Source organism: Nyctereutes procyonoides, unplaced genomic scaffold (assembly GCF_905146905.1).
Source record: "Nyctereutes procyonoides isolate TBG_1078 unplaced genomic scaffold, NYPRO_anot_genome, whole genome shotgun sequence".
Lineage (NCBI taxonomy): Eukaryota > Metazoa > Chordata > Mammalia > Carnivora > Canidae > Nyctereutes > Nyctereutes procyonoides.
This window is the reverse complement of record NW_026575046.1, coordinates 51,834,838-51,855,318: the sequence shown is the minus strand read 5'-3', so window position 1 is coordinate 51,855,318 and position 20,481 is coordinate 51,834,838. Positions and strand designations below refer to the sequence as shown.

The window sequence follows — 20,481 nt, the reverse complement described above, 5'->3', positions numbered from 1 at the left end:
CCCCTACCCCTGCTTGTGCAAGCACAGGGCATGCATATGCTCTTTTTCTCTCAAATCTTTTAAAAAAATAAAGTTGCAGTCTTTGTAAGAGGTTGTAATTTTCATTTAGAGGAGAGAAAAAATAAATGGGTAAGTGAAAGAAGAACAGAATAACAATTTTGAAATAGAAAAGTGAGTATTTCTAAGATGGTATTATAACAAATGGAGTAGATATACTTACGACAGTAGGCTTTATATGGTCATGATTAATCATCTTCACATTTTTCTTATTCTAGAATGTTGTAATTTCAGCCAAAAGTTTAGGCTTTAGGGACGCCTGGGTGGCTCAGAGGTTTAGCACCTGCCTTCGGCCCAGGCCATGATCCTGGAGAGCCGGGATTGAGTCCCACATCGGGCTCCCTGCATGGAGCCTGCTTCTCCCTCTGCCTGTGTCTCTGCCTCTCTGTCTCTCTCATGAATAAATAAAATCTTTAAAAAAAATAAAAAGTTTAGGCTTTAATTTTCTTAGATTTACTATGTAAAACAGGTAAGGACACCTGGAGAGAGTGTTTGATATATTTTGATGGGTCTTGTTTTTTTATCCATTCAGCCACTCTCAGACTTCCAATTAGAGAATTTAGCCTTTTTGCATTTAAAGTAATTATCGGTAGGTATGTACTTCTTGCCTTTTTTTTGTGTGTGCCATTTTGTTAGTTTTTTTTCTGGCTGCTTTGTAATTCCTCTGTTCCTCCTTTTCTTGCTCCCTTCCTTAGTGATTTGATGATTTTCTATTGTAATACACAAAGTTCTGTAGGACTGTCAGCATAAGGCCCAGTGGCCCCCAGAGGCAGGTGATTTCGGAGTATCCCCTGGGAAGCAGCTTTAAAAACTGGAGTGTCAGACAAGGGTACAAACTCCTTTCTGGGAGATATTATTAGCAAGCTTGACTGAAGTAGAGGGAGGTGCAAAGATGGTGCCTGCTAGCCTCTGTCTTTGGAATACTTCAGTAGTCACCTATGAAGTATGTTAAATTAGATGCCTTGCCTCTCCTGCTTGCTTTAAGATAAGCAAATAAGCCTTTTTCACAGAAAGTCTGAGTGCTTTTCACTTGGCTGCTTTTGTACTGAGCCCTGGGGTACGTTAATTTGCATGTGTCAGCTTTTTGAGAGCTGCTTTTCAATTCTTTTTAGTTTTGGGAGGCTTGTTGATGCAAGCTCTGTTGGCTTTCAAAGCTAGATGTTTAGGGGGCTTATCTCTCAGGTGCAGGTCTTTTTTCTTTTTTTAAGATTTTATTTATTTATTCATGATAGACAGAGAGAGAGAGAGAGAGAGAGAGAGAGAGAGAGAGTCAGAGACACAGGCAGAGGGAGAAACAGGCTCCCTGCAGGACTTGATCCCAGGACTCCATGATCACGCCCTGGGCCGAAGGCAGGTGCTTAACCACTGAGCAACCCAGAGATTCCCCCCCCCCCCACTTTTTTTAGATTTTATTTATTCATGAGAGACAGAGAGGCAGAGACACAGAGGGAGAAGCAGGCTCCTTGCAGGGAGCCCAATGCAGGACTCCATCCCAGAACTCTGGGATCATGCTGCAAGCTAAAGGCAGATACTCACCACTGAGCCACCACTGAGCCAGGCATCTCAGGTGCAAGTCTTAAAAGTTGTGGTGTGAGATACGGGGTTCAGACCTCTCTCCTCCAGGAAAAGCTCTTGGTTTGAGTTCCCTCCCTATTGTGGGTTGTTGTGCCTGGGGTGGGGTTTATAATGAGATTCTCTCTTAACCTTACCTATTTGCTTTGTTGTGGTTTCCCTCTCATTTGTGAATGGGTTTCCCTGCCTGGTTTTAGGTTTATTTCAGAATTTGTTCATATATATTTGTAGATTGGGTGTATCCACAGGAGGAGGTTAATTCAGGATCTTCCAGTGTCACCTTGAACTGAACTCTCTTTTCAGCAATACAGCAATATTTTTAAGTTTCCATTTGCAAGTCTTGCACTTATTTTGTTAAATTTATTCCTAAGAATTTTATTATTATTATTTTTTAATTTTTATTTATTTATGATAGTCACACACAACACAGAGAGAGAGAGAGAGAGGCAGAGACATAGGCAGAGGGAGAAGCAGGCTCCATGCACTGGGAGCCCGACGTGGGATTCGATCCAGGGTCTCCAAGATCGCGCCCTGGGCCAAAGGCAGGCGCTAAACTGCTGCGCCACCCAGGGATCCCGAATTTTATTATTTTTGATGCTATTAGAATAAAATTTTATTTTTTTTACTTTTGCAAGATTTTACTTTATTTTTCAGAGAGAGAGAGAGAGAGAAAGAGAAAGCACGTGCATGAGTGGGGAAGGCAGAGGGAGAGAAAGAATCTTAAGGGCAGCCCGGGTGGCTCAGCGGTTTAATGTTGCCTTCAGCCCTGGGTGTGATCCTGGAGACCTAGGATTGAATCCCACATGGGGCTCCCTGCATGGAGCCTGCTTCTCCCTCTGCCTGTGTCTCTGCCTCTCTCTCTCTCTCTCTCTCTCTGTGTGTGTCTCTCATGAATAAATAAATAAAACCTTTAAGATATATATTTAAAAAATAAAAAGAATCTTAAGCAGGCTCCATGCCCATTGGAGAGCCTGACACAGGGCTTCATCTAACAACCTTGAGATCATCACCTGAACTGAAATAAAGATTCAGATGCTTAACAGACTGAGCTACCCAGGCAGCCCTGAAGGTTTTATTTTTTAAGTAATCTCTACACCCAACATGGGTCTTGAACTCAAGTACTCAGACCACGAGTCACAAGCTCTACCAGCTGAGCCAGCCAGGTGTTCCTAGAAATGGATTTTTTTTTAAAGATTTTATTTATTTATTCATGAGAGACAGAGAGAGAGAGAGAGAGAGAGAGAGAGAGAGACAGAGACATAGGCAGAGGGAGGAGCAGGCTAGGCTCCTTGCAGGGAGCCTGACGCGGAACTCGATCCCAGATCCCGGATCCCGGAATCATGCCCTGAGCCAAAGGCAGACGCTCTTCTGCTGAGCCACCCAGGTGTCCCTAGAAATGTAATTTAAAAAATTTCCTTTTAGGATTGTTTATTGCTAGTGGATAACAATACAGTTGATTTTTGTATATTCATTGCATGCTACAGTCTTTCTTCATTATAGGGTTTTTTTCAGTGGAGTTCTTAGTGTTTTTTACTTTTATTTTTAAAGATTTATGTATTTATTTTGGAGAGTGAGAAAGAGCTTGAGCAGGGGGAGGGGAAGGGGCAGAAGGAGAGAAAGAATTCCCAAGTGGACTCCTCGCTAAGTGTGGAGTCTGATGCAGAGCTGGATCCTAGGACACCTGAGACCATGATCCCAGCTGAAATTAAGAGTCAGATGCTTAACCAACTGAGGCACCCAGGTGCCCCAGCTCTTAGTATTTTTTAAATACAAGTTCAGCTCATCTGCGAGTGGTGATAGTTTAACTTCTTTCTTTCCAATTTGGATGTCTTTTATTTCCTCTTGCATAATTGACTTGCCTGGAACCCCCAAGATCATGTTCATCCTGTCCTTTCCTGTCTGAAGGAGAAAGCATTCAGTCTTTTACCTTTAAGTATGCTATTAACTGTGGGATTTTTTTTTTAAGATGTCCTTTATCAAGTTGAGGCATTGTTGAAAAAAATTTTTTTAATGTAAATCCTAATATGTAGTCAAGAGAGCTAATTATATGGGACACCTGGTCCAGTTGGTTGAGTGACTCTTGGTTTCAGCTCAGGTTATGCTCTCATGGATCATGAGATTGAGCCCCACGTTGGGCTCTGCTTAGTGGGGAGTTCGCTTGAAGATTCTCTCCCTTTGCCCCTTCCCCTACTCGCATTTGCAAGTGTGTATGCTCTCTCTCAAAGAAAGAAAGAAAGGTAGATAGATTTTATTTATTTATTTGAGAGAGAGAGTGCGCTCATGCACAAGCAGGGGGAGTGACAGAGGGAGAGGGGGAGGCAGGCTCCCTACTGAGCAGGGAGCCCAATGTGGGGCTTATCCCAGGACCCTAGTAACATGACCTGAGCTGAAGGAAGATGCTTAACTGATAGAGCCACCCAGGTGCCCCCCGCCTTTTTAAAGATTTATTGATTTATTTGAGAGAGCAGATACAATTTTTTTAATAGAAAAATTAAAATTTTAATGAGTAGTAGAAATGATCAGAAGTCATTTTACTTCTTTTAAATGAAAACCATTTTCTTTTACATGACTAAATTACAAATAGCATTTGGAAAACTTAAAGTGTATTACTTACCCTGTGTTTCAGACAAAAGAATGCCACGGAGAAAGAAAAAAGTTAAAGAAGCCTCTGAAGCTCAGAATCTGGAGAAGAAAGATGCAGAAACTGCCAGTTCTATCAGTCTGAAGAGGAAACGTAGACTTGAAGATGCATTCATTGTGATATCTGATAGTGATGGAGAGGTCAGTATTCTGAAGAGTGGAGCTCTAGGTCTCAAACTAGGCCTTCTCCATGGTTGGTTTATTTTGCAACTTTACTTTAATGCCAACTTGCCAGAGCATACAGTTTTTTACTCAGCTTCATTTTGATATGTAAATGGAATTAAGAATTACTTAATCATATTGCTTGGCTGAGGATGGATCATAGTTCCTCAGTTTTATAATATTTTAACCCAAGGTGATATTTTTATTTTTTATTTATTTTTTATTTTTTTAATTTTTTAATTTTTATTTATTTATGATAGTCACACACACACACACACACACACACACAGAGAGAGAGAGAGAGAGAGAGAGAGAGAGAGAGGCAGAGACATAGGCAGAGGGAGAAGCAGGCTCCATGCACCGAGAGCCCAACGTGGGATTTGATCTCTGGTCTCCGGGATCGCGCCCTGGGCCAAAGGCAGGCGCTAAACTGCTGCGCCACCCAGGGATCCCAAGGTGATATTTTTAAACTATTAAAATAATATAAATCAAATGTAAATGTTAATTTTTATGTGTCTAGAAAGTGAGAGGAAGAGAATGTGAATGTTAAGTCTCTAGATATACTCTGTCCAGTGTGGTAGCAATGAGCTACCTGTAGCTATTTAAATTTGAATTGATTAAAATTAAATAAATACATTCTTCGGTTGGACTGTCACATTTCAAGTAGTCAAAGCCACATGAGTCTAGTGTTTGTTGTATTAGACGGCACAGCTGAAGAACATTTCCCTCATTATGGAAAGCTTCGTTGGACAATGCTGCTTTAGCTCTTAACGTCTCTTCTTTGTTCTCTCCATTTGTTTATTAGAGATTTCCCCCAGGAAAAGATTTTGTCTAAATGATTCTTTTTTAAGAAAGATATAAAGGTATGAAGAAGAAAACAAAAGAGTCCATCAATATCACTCGAATAACCTATCTTAATATTTACAAAAATGAAATAGTTAAACACAGAATCGTTAAATTTTATATACATACATGTTAGAACAAAGTAAAAACAGTTCAAAACTGTTTGAAAACAAAATAGTATATAAGGTGTATAGTGTAAGTATGAAGGTATATATGAAGATGTATATCTCAGTCATTGTACATTTATTTTTTATTTTTATTATTTTTAAAAGATTTTATTTATTCATGAGAGACACAGAGAGAGAGAGGCAGAGACACAGGCAGAGAGAGAAACAGGCTCCACGCAGAGAGCTCGATGTGGGACTCAGTCCCGGGACTCCAGGACCATGCCCTGGGCCAAAGGCAGGCACTAAACTGCTGAGCCATCCAGGGATCCCCCTCAATGTACATTTAATAAAAGGCAATAATTTCTTCTGTATTCCCCCACCCCCAATTCTTTTTTTAAAGATTTTATTTATTTATTCATGAGAGACACAGAGAGACATAGGCAGAGGGAGAAGCAAGCTCCCCGGGGGAGCCTGATTTGGGACTTAATCCCAGGACTCCGGGATCATGCTCTGAGCCAAAGGCAGACGCTCAACCACTGAGCCACCCAGCCGTCTACCCTCCCTCCAAAGTTTTTTATGCATATATCATCAATAGAATCTTTTACAGGAAAGGAATCATGCTACATATGCTGTTTCACTTTTTCACTTATTATTTCCTACAGATATTTTTGTAACACATATAGATCTAGCTCTATTTATTTTATTATTTTAAAAATTTTATTTATTCATGAGAGACACAGAGAGAGAAAGGCAGAGACACAGGCAGAGAGAGAGAAGCAGGCTCCATGCAGGGAGCCCGATGTGGGACTCGATCCTAGGACTCCAGGATCATGCTCTGAGCCGAAGGGAGGCACTCAACCACCCAGGTGTCCCAGTCTAGCTCATTTAAAAAAAAAAATGTCAATATGTCGTGCAGGAGATTCCTTAAAATATAAATCATAAATTTTTTTTAAGCCCCTATCATCTGTTTCACCCATCCTCCCCACTGCCCACCCACCTCTTCTCTGGTAATCATCAGTGCTCTTTAGTTAAGAGTCTGTTTCTTGGTTTATCTCTCTTTTTTTTCTCTCTTGCTGATTTGTTTTATTTTTGAATTCCACCTATGAGTGAAATCATGTGGTATTTGTCTTTCTCCTAATTTCACTTACCATTATACTCTTTAGCTCTATCCATGTCATTGCAAATGGTAAGATTTCATTCTTTTTTGTGGCTGAATAATAGTCCATTGTATCTATCTATATATATATATCACATCTCCTTTTCCATTTATCTGTTAGTGAACAATTGGCCTGCTTCCATAATTTGGCTGTTGTAAATAATGCTGCTATAAACATAGAGGTGCATATATTCCTTTGAACTAGTGTGTTTGTATTTTGTGAATACCCAGTAGCATGATTACTGGATTGTAGGGTAGTTCTATTTTTAACTTTCTGAGGAACTTGAATATTGTTTTCCACAGTGTCTGCACCAGTTTGCATTCCTACCAATAATATGAGGGTTCCTTTTTTCCCACATCCTTGCCAACATTTGTTGTTTCTTGTGTTTTTGATACAAGCCATTCTGACAGGTGTTAGGTGATGATATCTTATTGTAGTTTTGATTTGCATTTTCCTGATAAGTGATGTTTGAGCATCTTATTTGTCAGTTGGTGCTCTGGATGTCATCTTCGAAAAATGTCTGTTCATGTCTTCTCCACATTTTTAAATTAGATAATTTCGTTTTTGGGTTTTGAGCTGTATCATTTCTTTATATATTTTGGAGACCTAACCCTTTATCAGATATGTCATTTGCAAAATATCTTCTTTCATTCAGTAGGTTGCCTTTTAGTTTTATTGATCGTTATTTTTTAATTTATTGTTTGCTGTGGAGAAGCTTTTTTTTTTTTTTTTTTTTAAGGTTTATTGATTTGTTTGAGAGTGAGAGCAGGAGTGCATTAATGGAGGAAGGGGCAAGAGGGAGAGAATATCCAAATAGACCCCACTGAGTGCAGAGCTGGCCTGGGGCTTGATCCCATGAGCTGTGAGATCAGGACCCCAGCTGAAACCAGGAGGCATTTGCCTAACTGACTGAGCCACCTAGACACCTCTGTGCAGAAGCTTTTTATTTTGATGTAGTCCCAATAGTTTATTTTTGCTTTTATTTTCCTTGCCTTAGGAGACATATCTAGAAAACTGTTGCTATGGCCAGTGTCAGAGAAATTACTGTCTGTGCTCTCTGCTAGGATTTTACGGTCTCAGGTCTCCCATTTAGGTCTTTAATCCATTTTGAGTTTACTTTTGTCTGTAGTGTAAGAAAGTCGTCCAGTTTCATTCTTTTGCATGTAGCTGACCAGTTTTCCTAACACCATTTGTTTAAAGAGACTTTTTCCCACTGTATAGTCTTTTCTTTTTTGTCAAAGATTAATTGATTGTATATTTGTGGATTTATTTCTGGATTTTCTGTTCTGTTCCATTGATCTTTGTGGCTATTCTACTGCCAGGACCATACTGTTTTGATCACTACAGCTGTGTAATATAACTTGAAGTCTAGAATTATGATACCTCCGGTTTTGTTTTTCAAGATTGCTTTGGCTACTCAGAATCTTTTGTGGTTCCATACAGATTTTAGGATTGTTTCAGTTCTGTGAAAAATGCTGTTGGTGTTTTTGATTGGGATTACTTTAAATATGTAGATTGCTTTGGGCAGTATTGATATTTTAACAATGTTTGTTTTTCCAATCCATGAGCATGGAATGTCTTTCCATTTCTTTGTATCATCTTTAATTTTTTTTTTAAAATTTTTTTTTTATTTATTTATGATAGTCACACAGTGAGAGAGAGAGAGGCAGAGACACAGGCAGAGGGAGAAGCAGGCTCCATGCACCGGGAGCCTGACGTGGGATTCGATCCCACGATCGAATATAGTTTTTAGAGTTTTTTATAGTTTTTAGAGTACAGGTCTTCCACCTCAGTGGTTAAGCTTATTCCTTTTTTTTTTTTTTTAATATTTAATTTATTTATTCATGGGAGACACAGAGAGGCAGAGACACAGGCAGAGGGAAAAGCAGGCTCCACACAGGGAGTCTGATGTGGGACTCGATCCCGGGACTCCAGGATCACACCCTGGGCCAAAGGCAGGAGCTAAACCGCTGAGCCACCTAGGGATCCCCGTTAAGTTTATTCCTAGATATTTTATTGTTTTTGGTGCGATTGTGAATGGGACCCTTTTTTTGCTTTTTACGATTTTATTTATGTGTGAGAGAGAGAGAGAGAGAGAGAGAGAGAGAAGAGAGAGATCACGACCAGGGGAGAAGGACAGAGGGAGAAGCAGACTCCATGCTGAGCAGGGAGCCCAGTGCAGAACAAGATCCCAGGACCTTGGGATCATGACCTGAGCCAAAGGCAGATATTCAGTAGACTGAGCCACCCAGGTGCCAGGGACTGTTCTTTTTTTTAAAAGATAGATTTATTTATTTATCTATTTATTTATCTATTTTTATTTGTTTGTTTGTTTATTTATTTATGATAGAGAGAGAGAGAGAGAGAGAGGCAGAGACCTAGGAGGAGGGAGAAGCAGGCTCCATGCCGGGAGCCCGACGTGGGACTCAATCCCAGGACTCTAGGATCGCGCCCTGGGCCAAAGGCAGCCACCCAGGGATCCTCTAGGGACTGTTTTTAATTTCAATTTCTACTGCTTCATTATTAGTGGATAGGAATGCAGCATACTCCTGTACATTAATTTTGTAACCTGCAACTTTACTGAATTCATTTATCAGTTTGAGTAGCTTTTTGGTGGAGTCTTTAGGGTTTTCTTTCTTTCTTTTTTTTTTTTTTAAGATTTTATTTATTTATTCATGAGAGACACAGGTGGAGAGAGGCAGAGGGAGAAGCAGGCTCCCTGTGGGGAGCCTGATGTGGGACTCAATCCCAGAACCCTGAGATCACAACCTGAGCCAAAGGCAGATGCTCAACCACTGAGGCACCCAGGTGCCCCTAGGGTTTTCTTTTTCTTTTTTTTTTTTTTAAATTTATTTATGATAGTCACAGAGAGAGAGAGAGAGGCAGAGACACAGGCAGAGGGAGAAGCAGGCTCCATGCACCGGGAGCCCGACGTGGGATTCGATCCCGGGTCTCCAGGATCGCGCCCTGGGCCAAAGGCAGGCGCCAAACCGCTGCGCCACCCAGGGATCCCCCCCCTAGGGTTTTCTATATACAGTCTCATGTTTTCTATAAATAGTGAAAATTGTACTTCCTTACTGATTTGGCCTTTTATTTCTTTTCAATGTCTGATTGCTGTAGTGAGTACTTTCAGTACTGTGTTGAATAAAAGTGGTGAGAGTGGACATCTTTATCTTGTTCCTGACCTTAAAAGCTCAGTGTTTTCCCACTGAGTGTGATGTTAGCTGTGGGTTTTTCATGTAAGGACTTTATTACGTTGAGGAATGTTCCCTCTAGACCTCCTTATTGAGAGTTTTTATCATGACTAGATGTTCTTCGTCAAATGCTTTTTCTGTATTTGTTGAAATAATCATATGGTTTTATATTTATATGAAATGTAAATCATAGTTTTAAAAAATAATATGAACACCTGTATTCACTACTTTAGAAGTCCTCTTGGCAGGATGACCCTAATTACATCCCTTTCCATCCATCAAGAGGTAAACCATTGTATTTTAGTTTTCCATGCTTTTCTTTACAGTTCTACCACATTTATGTATATATATCAAAACAGTATATGTAGGGGTGTCTGGATGGCTCAGTCTGGTAAGCATCTGCTTTTGGCTCAGGTCATGACCTCGGGCCCTGGAATGGGGCTCCCAGTTCAGCAGAGAGTCTCCTTGTCCGTCTTCCTCTGCCCCTCCCTGCTGCATGTGCATTCTCTCCCTTAAATAAATAAATAAAATCTTTAAAAAACCTCCAGTACATGTATATTAAAAAAGTCTCAGTGGTTACATGCTTTTACCAACATTTTTCAGTAATCATTTCTCCAAAGATTTGAAGTTTTACCTTTATTGTAAACTAAAATCTTGTCTATAAGTGCGTTTGGTTTTGAATTTTCTATTTTGTTCCATTGGCCCATCACAGATTTTTGACATAGTTGTTCCGTTGATTACCTCGGGTTTTTTCAGTAGACATTTATATCAGCTAATAATCATTTTCTCCTTTCCTTTCTGGTATTTATACCTTTCTTTGTTGTTGGTTTTATTGCAGTGAATCTGGCTTCCAGAATGTTGATTGATTTCAGTGATTGAGTACATCTTCATCTTGACTTGAAATTAATTGTAAACTATTCAGATATTTTGCTGTTTGTTTCATATTTCTTTTCTTTAATGTTACAAAAACATTTTTTAATTGCTTCTTTAATATTAGTGTTTTTAGGAATTGATATTTAATTAGATGCCATTTCATTATCTAACAAGATGATATATTTTTTTTCTGTAATCACTTAATATTATATTAATCTATTTTCTAGTTTTGGCACATCTTTGCAATCTGGAGTAAATCTCACTTGATCATGATATATTAACATAATATTGTATTTGCTTTTCAATATATTTAGGAGTTTTACATCTGTATTACTAGTGGCATTGATTTTGTATAGTTGCCTTTTGTTGTATGGTCCTCATTAGATTTTAGTATCATGTTTAAGCTATCAAATAAGAAAATTTTTCAAAAAAAAGAAAAAAATCTCACTTTTTATTGTCCTACCACAGTCTATATATAGTAAAAGAATTGTCTTTAAGATTCTTAAAGGTTACTAGAACTTGCCCATAAAACTGGGCTACCAATTAGTTTTTAACAAATACCTTACTGTGTTGGTATTTTTAGAATACATCCCAAAATAATAAAAAGTCTTTTTAAAAAATGCACAAAAATAAAGGTTGGAGGTTTTATTTATTTATTTTTTTTTAGGTTGGAGGTTTTAAACCGTTAATTTGATTTCTTTATTGGATAGAGGGACAGTTTAGGTCATCTGTTTTTTCTTGAGTAAACTTTGGTAGTTTGTCTTTCAAGAATTTATATGTTTCTCAGTTGTTGAGTTCATGTGCATGGAGTTTTTATAATGTTCTCTTATTATCATTTTCATGTTTTAGTGTCTGTATGGTTACCCTCCTTCATTCCTGATATTTTTATTTTTCTTTGTCAATCTGGTTAGAAGTTTGTTTTATTGCTCTTATAAAGAACCAGTTTTTGGTTTTCCTTTAGCATGAAGAACCTTCTTTACCATTTCTTTTAAAGCAAGTCTGTTGATGCCAAATTGTCTTAGTTTCTTATTCCATCATTATTCTTTTTTTTTTTAAATTTATTATTATTTATTTATTTATTTATGAGAGAGAGAGAGAGAGAGAGAGGCAGAGACACAGGCAGAGGGAGAAGCAGGCTCCATGTCAGGAGCCCGATGCAGGACTCGATCCCGGGACTCCAGGATTGCACCCTGGGCCAAAGGCAGGAGCCAAACCGCTGAGCCACTCAGGGATCCCCCTCATCATTATTCCTAAGGGATGTTTTTGTTGGATATAGAATTCTAGGTTGACATTCTTTTTGTTAGATTTAGCCATTATTTCTTCAAGTATGTTTTCCACACCATATCCTTTCTCCTGTTTTTCAGGGGCTCAGAGAACACAAATTTTATAGTTTCTGATATTGTCCTTTAGGTTCCTGAGACTTTGTTTATTATTATTATAATTTTTAAAAGATTTTATTTACTTAAGAGAGAGAGCACACAAGCAGAGATGAGGGGCAGAGGGAGAAGCAAATTCTCTGCTGACCAGGAAGCCCACTGTGGGACTCTACCCCAGAACCCTGGGCTTATGACATGAGCCAAAGGCAGATGGTTAACTGACTGAGACACTCCGGCACTTCTCTGTTTATTATTTATTTTATTATTTTTCTGTCTTTTGTTTAGATTGCATGACATGTAGCTTCAAGTTCTGTGATTCTTGTGTCTGTCATCTCCATTCAGCTCTTTTTTTTAAAGATTTTATTTTATTTTTTATTTTTATTTTTTTAAGATTTTATTGATTTATTCTTAGAGACACACAGAGAGAGAGAGAGGCAGAGGCACAGGCAGAGGGAGAAGCAGGCTCCATGCAGGGAGCCTGACGTGGGACTCGATCCAGGGTCCCCAGGATCAAACCCCAGGCTGCAGGCGGCGCTAAACTGCTGGGCCACCGGGGCTGCCCTAAAGATTTTATTCTTAGGTTTCCTCTACCCCCAACGTGAGGCTCAAACTCACAACCTTGAGATCAAGAGTTGCATACGCCTTTGACTGAGCCAGCCAGGCACTTCTCCACTCACCTCTTGAGCCCATTCAATGGATATTTTATTTTGGTTATTGTATTATAAAATATCCATTTAGTGCCTTTTTTAAAAATTTTTTAAATTATTTATTTATGATAGGCACACAGTGAGAGAGAGAGGCGGAGACACAGGCAGAGGGAGAAGCAGGCTCCATGCACCGGGAGCCCGACGTGGGATTCGATCCCGGGTCTCCAGGATCGCGCCCTGGGCCAAAGGCAGGCGCCAAACCGCTGCGCCACCCAGGGATCCCTAGTGCCTTTTTTATAGCTTCTCTTTTATCTGTTGAGATTTCCCATCTTTCCATTTGTTTCAAGAGTGTTTGCCCTAACACAGGCAAACATCCTTTTGTTTGAGCATCTTTTCACATGCATATTTGCCATGTGTAAATGTGTTTTTGTGAAATATTTAGATCTTCTGTTTTTTTTAAATTTTTATTTATTTATGATAGTCACACACACACACAGAGAGGCAGAGACATAGGCAGAGGGAGAAGCAGGCTCCAGCACCGGTAGCCCTATGTGGAATTCGATCCCGGGTCTCCAGGATCGCTCCCTGGGCCAAAGGCAGGTGCCAAACCGCTGCGCCACCCAGGGATCTCTTCTATCTGTTTTTGAATGGGGTTGGTTGTTTTCTTATTATTAAGTTTTGAGACTTCTTTATATATTCTAGCTACAAGTCCTTTATTAGATATATGCTTTTCAAATATTTTCTCAAAATTCATGGCTTGTCTTTTCATTCTAACAATATTTTGAATACCAGATGTTGTTAATTGTAATGATGTCTATTTATCAATTTGTTCTTTTACAGATTATGTTTTTAGTGGTTTATGTAAGAAACTGCTTAACCAAAGTTCACAAAGATTGTTTCTTACAATTTATTTTAGAAGTCTTATCATGTTAGTTGTTATATTTAGGTCTGTAATCTATTTTGAGTTAACTTTTATATAGAATGTAGGCTAGCCCCATGTTCATTTTTTTTCTGCTTCATATTCAATATTTTGAGCACTGTATGTTGGAAAGCCTATTCTTTCTTTACCATTGCACCTGTGTTAAAAACCAGTCAGGTTTATATATGTGAATTTACTTCCTGACTTTATTCCACTGATCTTTTGTTTGTCTTAAGTCAGTCTATGGTGCTGCTTTGATTACTATAATTCTTTGAAACCAAGTAGTGTCAGTCCTCTTTGATCTTTTTTGGCTATTCTAGTTCCTTTGCTTGTCTTTCTTTTCTCCTTTCCATTCCTTTCCTTTCCTTTCCCTTCCTTTCCCTTCTTCCCCCCCTCCCTCCCTCCCTCCCTCTCTCTTCTTTCTCTTTCTTTCTTTCTTTCTTTCTTTCTTTCTTTCTTTCTTTCTTTCTTTCTTTCTTTCTTTTCTTTCTTTCTTTCTTTCTTTTCTTTCTTTCTTTCTTTCTTTCTTTCTTTCTTCTTTCTCCCTCCCTTCCCTCCCTTCCCTCCCTTCCCTCCCTCCCTCCCTTCTTTTCTTTTCTTTTCTTTTCTTTTCTTTTCTTTTCTTTTCTTTTCTTTTCTTTTCTTTTCTTTTCTTTTCTTTTCTTTCTCTTTCTTTTCTTGACAGAGTGCACACACAAGTTGTGGCAAGGAGCAAAGGGAGAGGGAGAACAGGCTCCCCATCGAGCAGAGAGCCCAACAAAGAGCTCGATCCCAGGATTCTGTGATCATGACCCGAGCCAAAGGCAGTCACTTAACTGACTGGGCGACCCAGGCACCCCACTTCCTTTGCATTTCTATATGAATTTTGAAATCAGTTTGCCAATTGTACAAAAATTTTGTTGGGAATTTGATTGGAATGGTGTTGAATTTATAGATCAGTTTGAGGGATAATTGATATCTTAATAATATGGAGACTTCTTGCCAATGAATAAGGTATATTTTTCCATTTCTTTAGGGTCATCTGTAATTTATCTCAGCAATATTTTGTAGTTTTCAGTATATAGATCTTTCACATCTTTTGTCAGATTTAACCTTACATATTTGATGTTTTTTTTATGCTTTTGTAAATGGAATTCTTTCAAAATCTGTTATTTTTACTAGAATATGTGCATAGAATTGATTTTTTAAAGTATTTTGTTTGTTTGTTTGTTTGTTCATTTCAGACAGACAGCCTGAGCATGAGTTGGGGAGGAGGGGCAGAGGGAGAGGGAGAAGCACACTCCCTGCTAATAAAGGGCTGGATCCCAGGACCCTGAGATCATGGCTTGAGCCACTCAGGTGCCCCTGCATAGAATTGATTTTTTTATTTTTCTTGTATTCTGCAACTTCGATAAACTTGCTCTATTTTTTTTTTGTTGTTGTTGTTGATTCCATCAAATTTTATACACAAATGGTCATGTTTATTTTTTTATTTTTATTTTTTAATTTTTATTTATTTATGATAGTCACACACAGAGAGAGAGAGAGAGAGAGAGAGAGAGAGAGAGAGAGGCAGAGACACAGGCAGAGGGAGAAGCAGGCTCCATGCACCGGGAGCCCAACGTGGGATTCGATCCCGTGTCTCCAGGATCTCGCCCTGGGCCAAAGGCAGGCGCCAAACCGCTGCGTCACCCAGGGATCCCATCTGTCTTGTTCTTGATCTTAGGAGAAAGTATATAGTCTTTCATTATTATGATATTAATTGTAGGTTTTCCATACATGCCTTTTATCAGGTTAAAGAAGTTTTCACTCTCTCTTTTTTTTTTTTAGAGTTTATGGATTTTTTTTTTTTTTGTAATCTCTAAACCCAGTGTGGGGCTCAGACTCATGACCCCACGATCAAGGTCTGCAAGCTCTTCCAGCTGAGATAGCCAGGTGCCCTAAAGAAGTTCTCTTTTGAGGACACCTGGGTGGCTTAGCAGTGAAATGTCTGCCTTTGGCTCAGGGTGTGATCTTGGGGTCTAGGATTGAGTCTCACATTGGGCTCCCTGCAGGTAGCCTGCTTCTCTCTCTGCCCATGTCTCTGCCTCTCTCTCTATGTCTCTCATGAATAAATAAATAAAATCTTTTTTAAAAAATAAAAAGGTTCTCTTTTGTTTCTAGTTTGCTGAGAGGTCCCCCCCCCCCAGATTTTTATTTAAATTTTAGTTAGCATATAGTGTAATATTGGTTTCAGAAGTAGAAGTTAGTGATTTATCACTTAAATATAATACCCAGTGCTCATCATAATAAGTACTTTCCTTAATACCCATCACCTATTTAGCTCATCTTTTACCCACCTCCCTCCATCAACCCTGTTTGTTTTCTACTGTTAAGTCTCTTATAGTTTGCTTTCTTGTTTCCCCTTCCCATATGTTCATTTTTTTGTTTCCTAAATTCCACATATGAGTGAAATCATATGGTATTTGTCTTTCTGTGACTGACTTGTTTTGCTTAGCTTAATATACTCTAGCTCTATCCACATCATTGCAAATGGCAAGGTTTCATTCTTTTTGATGGCTGAGTGATACTCCATTGTATATATACACATATACTACATCTTCTTTATCTTTTCATTAGTTGATGGACCCTTAAGCTGTTTCCATAATTTGGCTGTTGTTTATAATGCTGTACTCCTTTGAATCTGTGTTTCTGTTTCCTTTGGGTAAATACCTGGTAGTGGAATTGCTGGATTGTAGGGTAGTCTGTTTTTAACGTTTAAGGAACCTCCATACTGTTTTCCAGAGTGGCTGTACCAGTTTGCGTTCCCACCAACGCATAAGAGGATTCCCCTTTCTGAGAGTTTTGATCAGGAATGAATACTGAATTATGTCAAATGCATTTTATTTTTGTATTGAGATGAACTTAAAATATTCCTTTTTTAATTCATTAATATTGTCAGTTACATTTATTTTTTTAAAAAAGATTTTATTTATTCATTCATGAGAGACACAGAGAGAGAGGCAGAGGCACAGGCAGAGGGAGGAGAAGCAGGCTCAAGGCAGGGAGCCTGATGCGGAAATCGATCCTGGGACTCGAGGATCACGCCCTGGGCCAAAGGCAGGCGCTAAACCACTGTGCCACCCAGGGATCCCTTACATTGATCTTTCATTATTAAAAGTAATTCGGCATTCTTGGGACAAATTCCACGTGCTCATGATGTATTATCCTTTCATAATTTGTTTTGATTTGATAAGATTTTACTTAGGATTTCTGCATCTGTGTTTATGAGGATTATTGATTTGTAATTTTCTCATATCTTTGTCTGGTTTTGATGTCAGGGTGATTTTGGCTTTATAGAATGAGATGAGAAATATATCATCTTTAGTTTTTTGGAAAAGAGATTCAGTAGAATTGGCATTCTTTCTAACTTAAATGTTCAATAGAATTTATCAGTAAAGTCATCTGGGCTTGAAGTTTTGTTGGAAGGATTTTAACTACAATTTCAATTTTATTATTACATATAAGGCTATTCAAGTTTCTTGAGTGAGCTTTAATCGTATCTTTCAGGGAATTTGTCCATTTCAGTTGCATTGCTGTTATAAAATTGTTTTTAATACTAGTGTTACTTTTAAAAATTTTGTAGAATGTACAGTGACAAAACCTCTCATTTCTGATGTAATTTCTTACATTTCATCCTGATCAGTCTGGTTTTATTGCTTTTCTCTTCATTGATTTTCTGTATTGCTTTTCTGTTTTCTTTTTCATTGATTTCTACTTTGGTCTTTATTATTTCCTTTCTTCAGCTAATTTAAATTTTTCTGAGTTTATTTTCTTAATGCGGAAGCTAAGGTCATTGATTGGAGACGTTTATTCTTTTCTAATACAGGTGTTTAATGTTATAATTTCCCATTAAGAACTAAAGCACGCTACAGATTCTTACATGTATTTTCATTTTCATTGAATTCAAAATTCTTTCTGATTTCCTGTTTGGTTTTTTTTTTATCTGTGGGTTATTTAGAAGTGTGTTACTTAGTTTCCAAATACTTGGAAATCTTTCTAGAGATTTTTTTTTTGTTATTGATTTCTAATTTAATTCTTTTGGGCATATATACTTTGTATGATTTGAATCTTTTGACAAATTGATTAAAACTTGTTTTGTGTACACAGTATCATTTATCTTGGTAAATATTTTGTGAGTATTTGAGAAGAATGTGTATTTTAGGTGGTTTCTTTCTATAAATGTCAATCTAATCAAGTTGATAGTGTTGTCAATGTACTACATCCTTATTGATTTTCTGCAAGTATTACAACTATTTTGACAGAGGTACTGAATAAAGGCTTTGACTATAGTTGTGGATTTGTCTCTTTCTCAGTACTGTCAGTTTTTGTTTCATGTATTTTGAAGTTTTGTTAATAGGTGTGTGCACATTCAAGAATTTTATCTCTTGGGATCCCTGGGTGGCGCAGCGGTTTGGCGCCCGCCTTTGGCCCAGGGCGCGATCCTGGAGACCCAAGATCGAATCCCACGTCAGGCTCCCGGTGCATGGAGCCTGCTTCTCCCTCTGCCTGTGTCTCTGCCTCTCTCTCTCTCATTCTGTGTGACTATCATAAAAAAAAAAAAAAAAAAGAATTTTATCTCTTGATAACTAGGCCTTTATCATTATGAAATAATTTATTACTGGTAGTATTTGCTCTGATATATACTTATTAGGACATTTATATAGCTATTCCAGTTTTCTTCTCTTTTTTTATTGCTAGGAAAATTTAATCAAAATAAGCTTATATGTTAATATTTATAAATTCCCTCAAGACATAGGTCCTAGGTCTTAGGAAAACCAAAACATGGAAATATTAAAAAAATTCAAATTTTCATTTACAGATAAGAATTAGTTAACCATGAGGTTAAAACATAATACATAGGGGCAGCCCCGGTGGCTCAGCTGTTTAGCGCGGCCTTCACCCTGGGGCCGGATCCTGGAGACCCCGGATCGAGTCCCCATGTCAGGCTCCATGCGGAGCCTGCTTCTCCCTCTGCCTGTGTTTCTGCCTCTCTCTCCCTCTCTGTCTATCATGAATAGATAAATAAAATCTTAAAAAAAAATAATACATGTCACATGCAAATACTTTTTTTGTGGAACTTAATAAATCACAGCCATAAAATTTTAACTATCTTGTATTAAGTCAGCCCCCATATATTTAGTTTCTTTTTTTTTTCAGCGTATGTTTAGTTTCAAAACATGAGAAGTGTCTTTTATTTCATTTATTTACTTATTTATTTAAAGATTTTTCATTTATTTGTTCATGAGAGACACAAAGAGAGAGAGACAGAGACACAGGGAGAGGGAGAAGCAAGCTCCTTGCAGGGAGCCGGATGTGGGACTTGATCCCAGAACTCTGGGGTCATGCCCTGGGCCTAAGAAGATGCTCAATCGCTGAACCACCCAGGCATCCCCAGAAGTGGCTTTTAGGTATCTAAAATTACCAAGTGAAATCACTGAATTCTACTTCTGAAACCAGTATTGCATTGTATGTTAACTAAAATTTTTAAAAGTGCTCAAAAAATAGAAAATTACCAAATGAACTGATATTTGAAATAATATATATATATATTTTTACTGAAATAATATTTTTTAGATGCTGTCCTTTAGTTAGTCTTCCTGCAATTGTTAACATTGGTTCATCCTGATTTAGTTCATGTTTGTTAATATACATTCTACCAAAGTGCTAGCACTTTTTCTGCTGCCTTGAAGAAATGAATGTGTACATTCTTTGTAGTCCTGTCACATATGATCTAGAAATGAGAATAAAATTAACTTTTAATGTAACCATGTTTTCAAATAGGTTTTTTTAATGTGTGGTATTTACTTAGATTCACTATGTAAGTATCACAGATTGATTTCTTTTCTCCAATTAAGAAAATGCTTCTTCCATGATTTCCTTAATGGGTTTGATTTCAGAAAAAAGGAAACTTAGTCGAGAAATTTGTTGGGGTGCCTGGGTAGTGCAGCCGGTTTTGCTCCCAACTCTTGATTTAAGCTCAAGTCATGGTCTCAGTGTAGTGAGATCAAGCCCTACATTAGGCTCCATGCTCAGTGTAGAGTCAGCTTAGGGCTCTTCCCTCTCTCTTTGTTCCTCCTGCCTGCACTCTCACATGTGTGCTCTCCTCCTCTCTCAAATAAATACATCTTAAAAGAAAAAAAAAGTTGAGACATTTTTCAAAAACCAACTTTTACCATGTTGTTTTAAATTTTATCTACTAGTGCTTATAGGGATCTCAGATGATTCATTTCAAGAGGGTTTATAACCCTAAACCAGACTGATTCCTATATATAACCATTCTGCAGAAAGGAAAGTCATGTGATTTTACTGAATTCTGAGGTACAAAACTAAATTATTTTCAAATTTTATACCTTTTTAAAAAAATTATTTATTCATGAGAGACACATTGAGAGAGGCAGAGACATAGGCAGAGGGAGAAGCAGGCTCCGTGCAGGGAGCCCTATGTGGAACTCTATCCTGGGACTCCAGGATCATGCCCTGAGCCAAAGGCAGACTCTCAACCGTTGAGACACCCAGGCATCCCACCAGTTTTATACTTTGTGCACTTGTCACTTCAACTTTAGTTGAGTGACTGTTGTAGTACACAGAAAATCAGCCATAAAGACTGCATACACATTGTTACAGAGAAGCAAGATAATGTAATAAATGTAGAGTAGAAGATTAAAACGAATTTTGATGGGCAGCCCTGGTGGCTCAGCGGTTTAGTGAGAAGTTGAGTGAAAGGACATAATGAGTCCTTCATAATGAGTGAAAAGGTCCACTAAGTCCATATGAGTCCACTCATAATGAGTGAAAGGACAGTGTGTAAATCCAAGATTTTAAAAAATGTGCACAAACCCTGCAATACTTGGGGAAAGGTTTATACAAATAGTTTTTATTATTACTTTTTATTTTTATTATTATTTTAAAAAAT

The 20,481-nt window shown here is 38.0% G+C and overlaps 1 protein-coding gene across 2 annotated transcripts in view; it reads left to right on the top strand.

Annotated features, from left to right (window-relative positions):
• The window catches only part of UIMC1 (ubiquitin interaction motif containing 1), a 129,587-nt gene that overhangs the window by 10,123 nt on the left and 98,983 nt on the right, over positions 1 to 20,481 (top strand). For both annotated transcript variants that reach the window (XM_055325005.1, XM_055325006.1), the window contains exon 2: positions 4,256 to 4,410. In XM_055325005.1, the coding sequence (XP_055180980.1) occupies positions 4,264 to 4,410 (147 nt within the window). In that variant the 5' untranslated portion in view covers positions 4,256 to 4,263. The remainder of the gene's footprint in view (positions 1 to 4,255; positions 4,411 to 20,481) is intronic.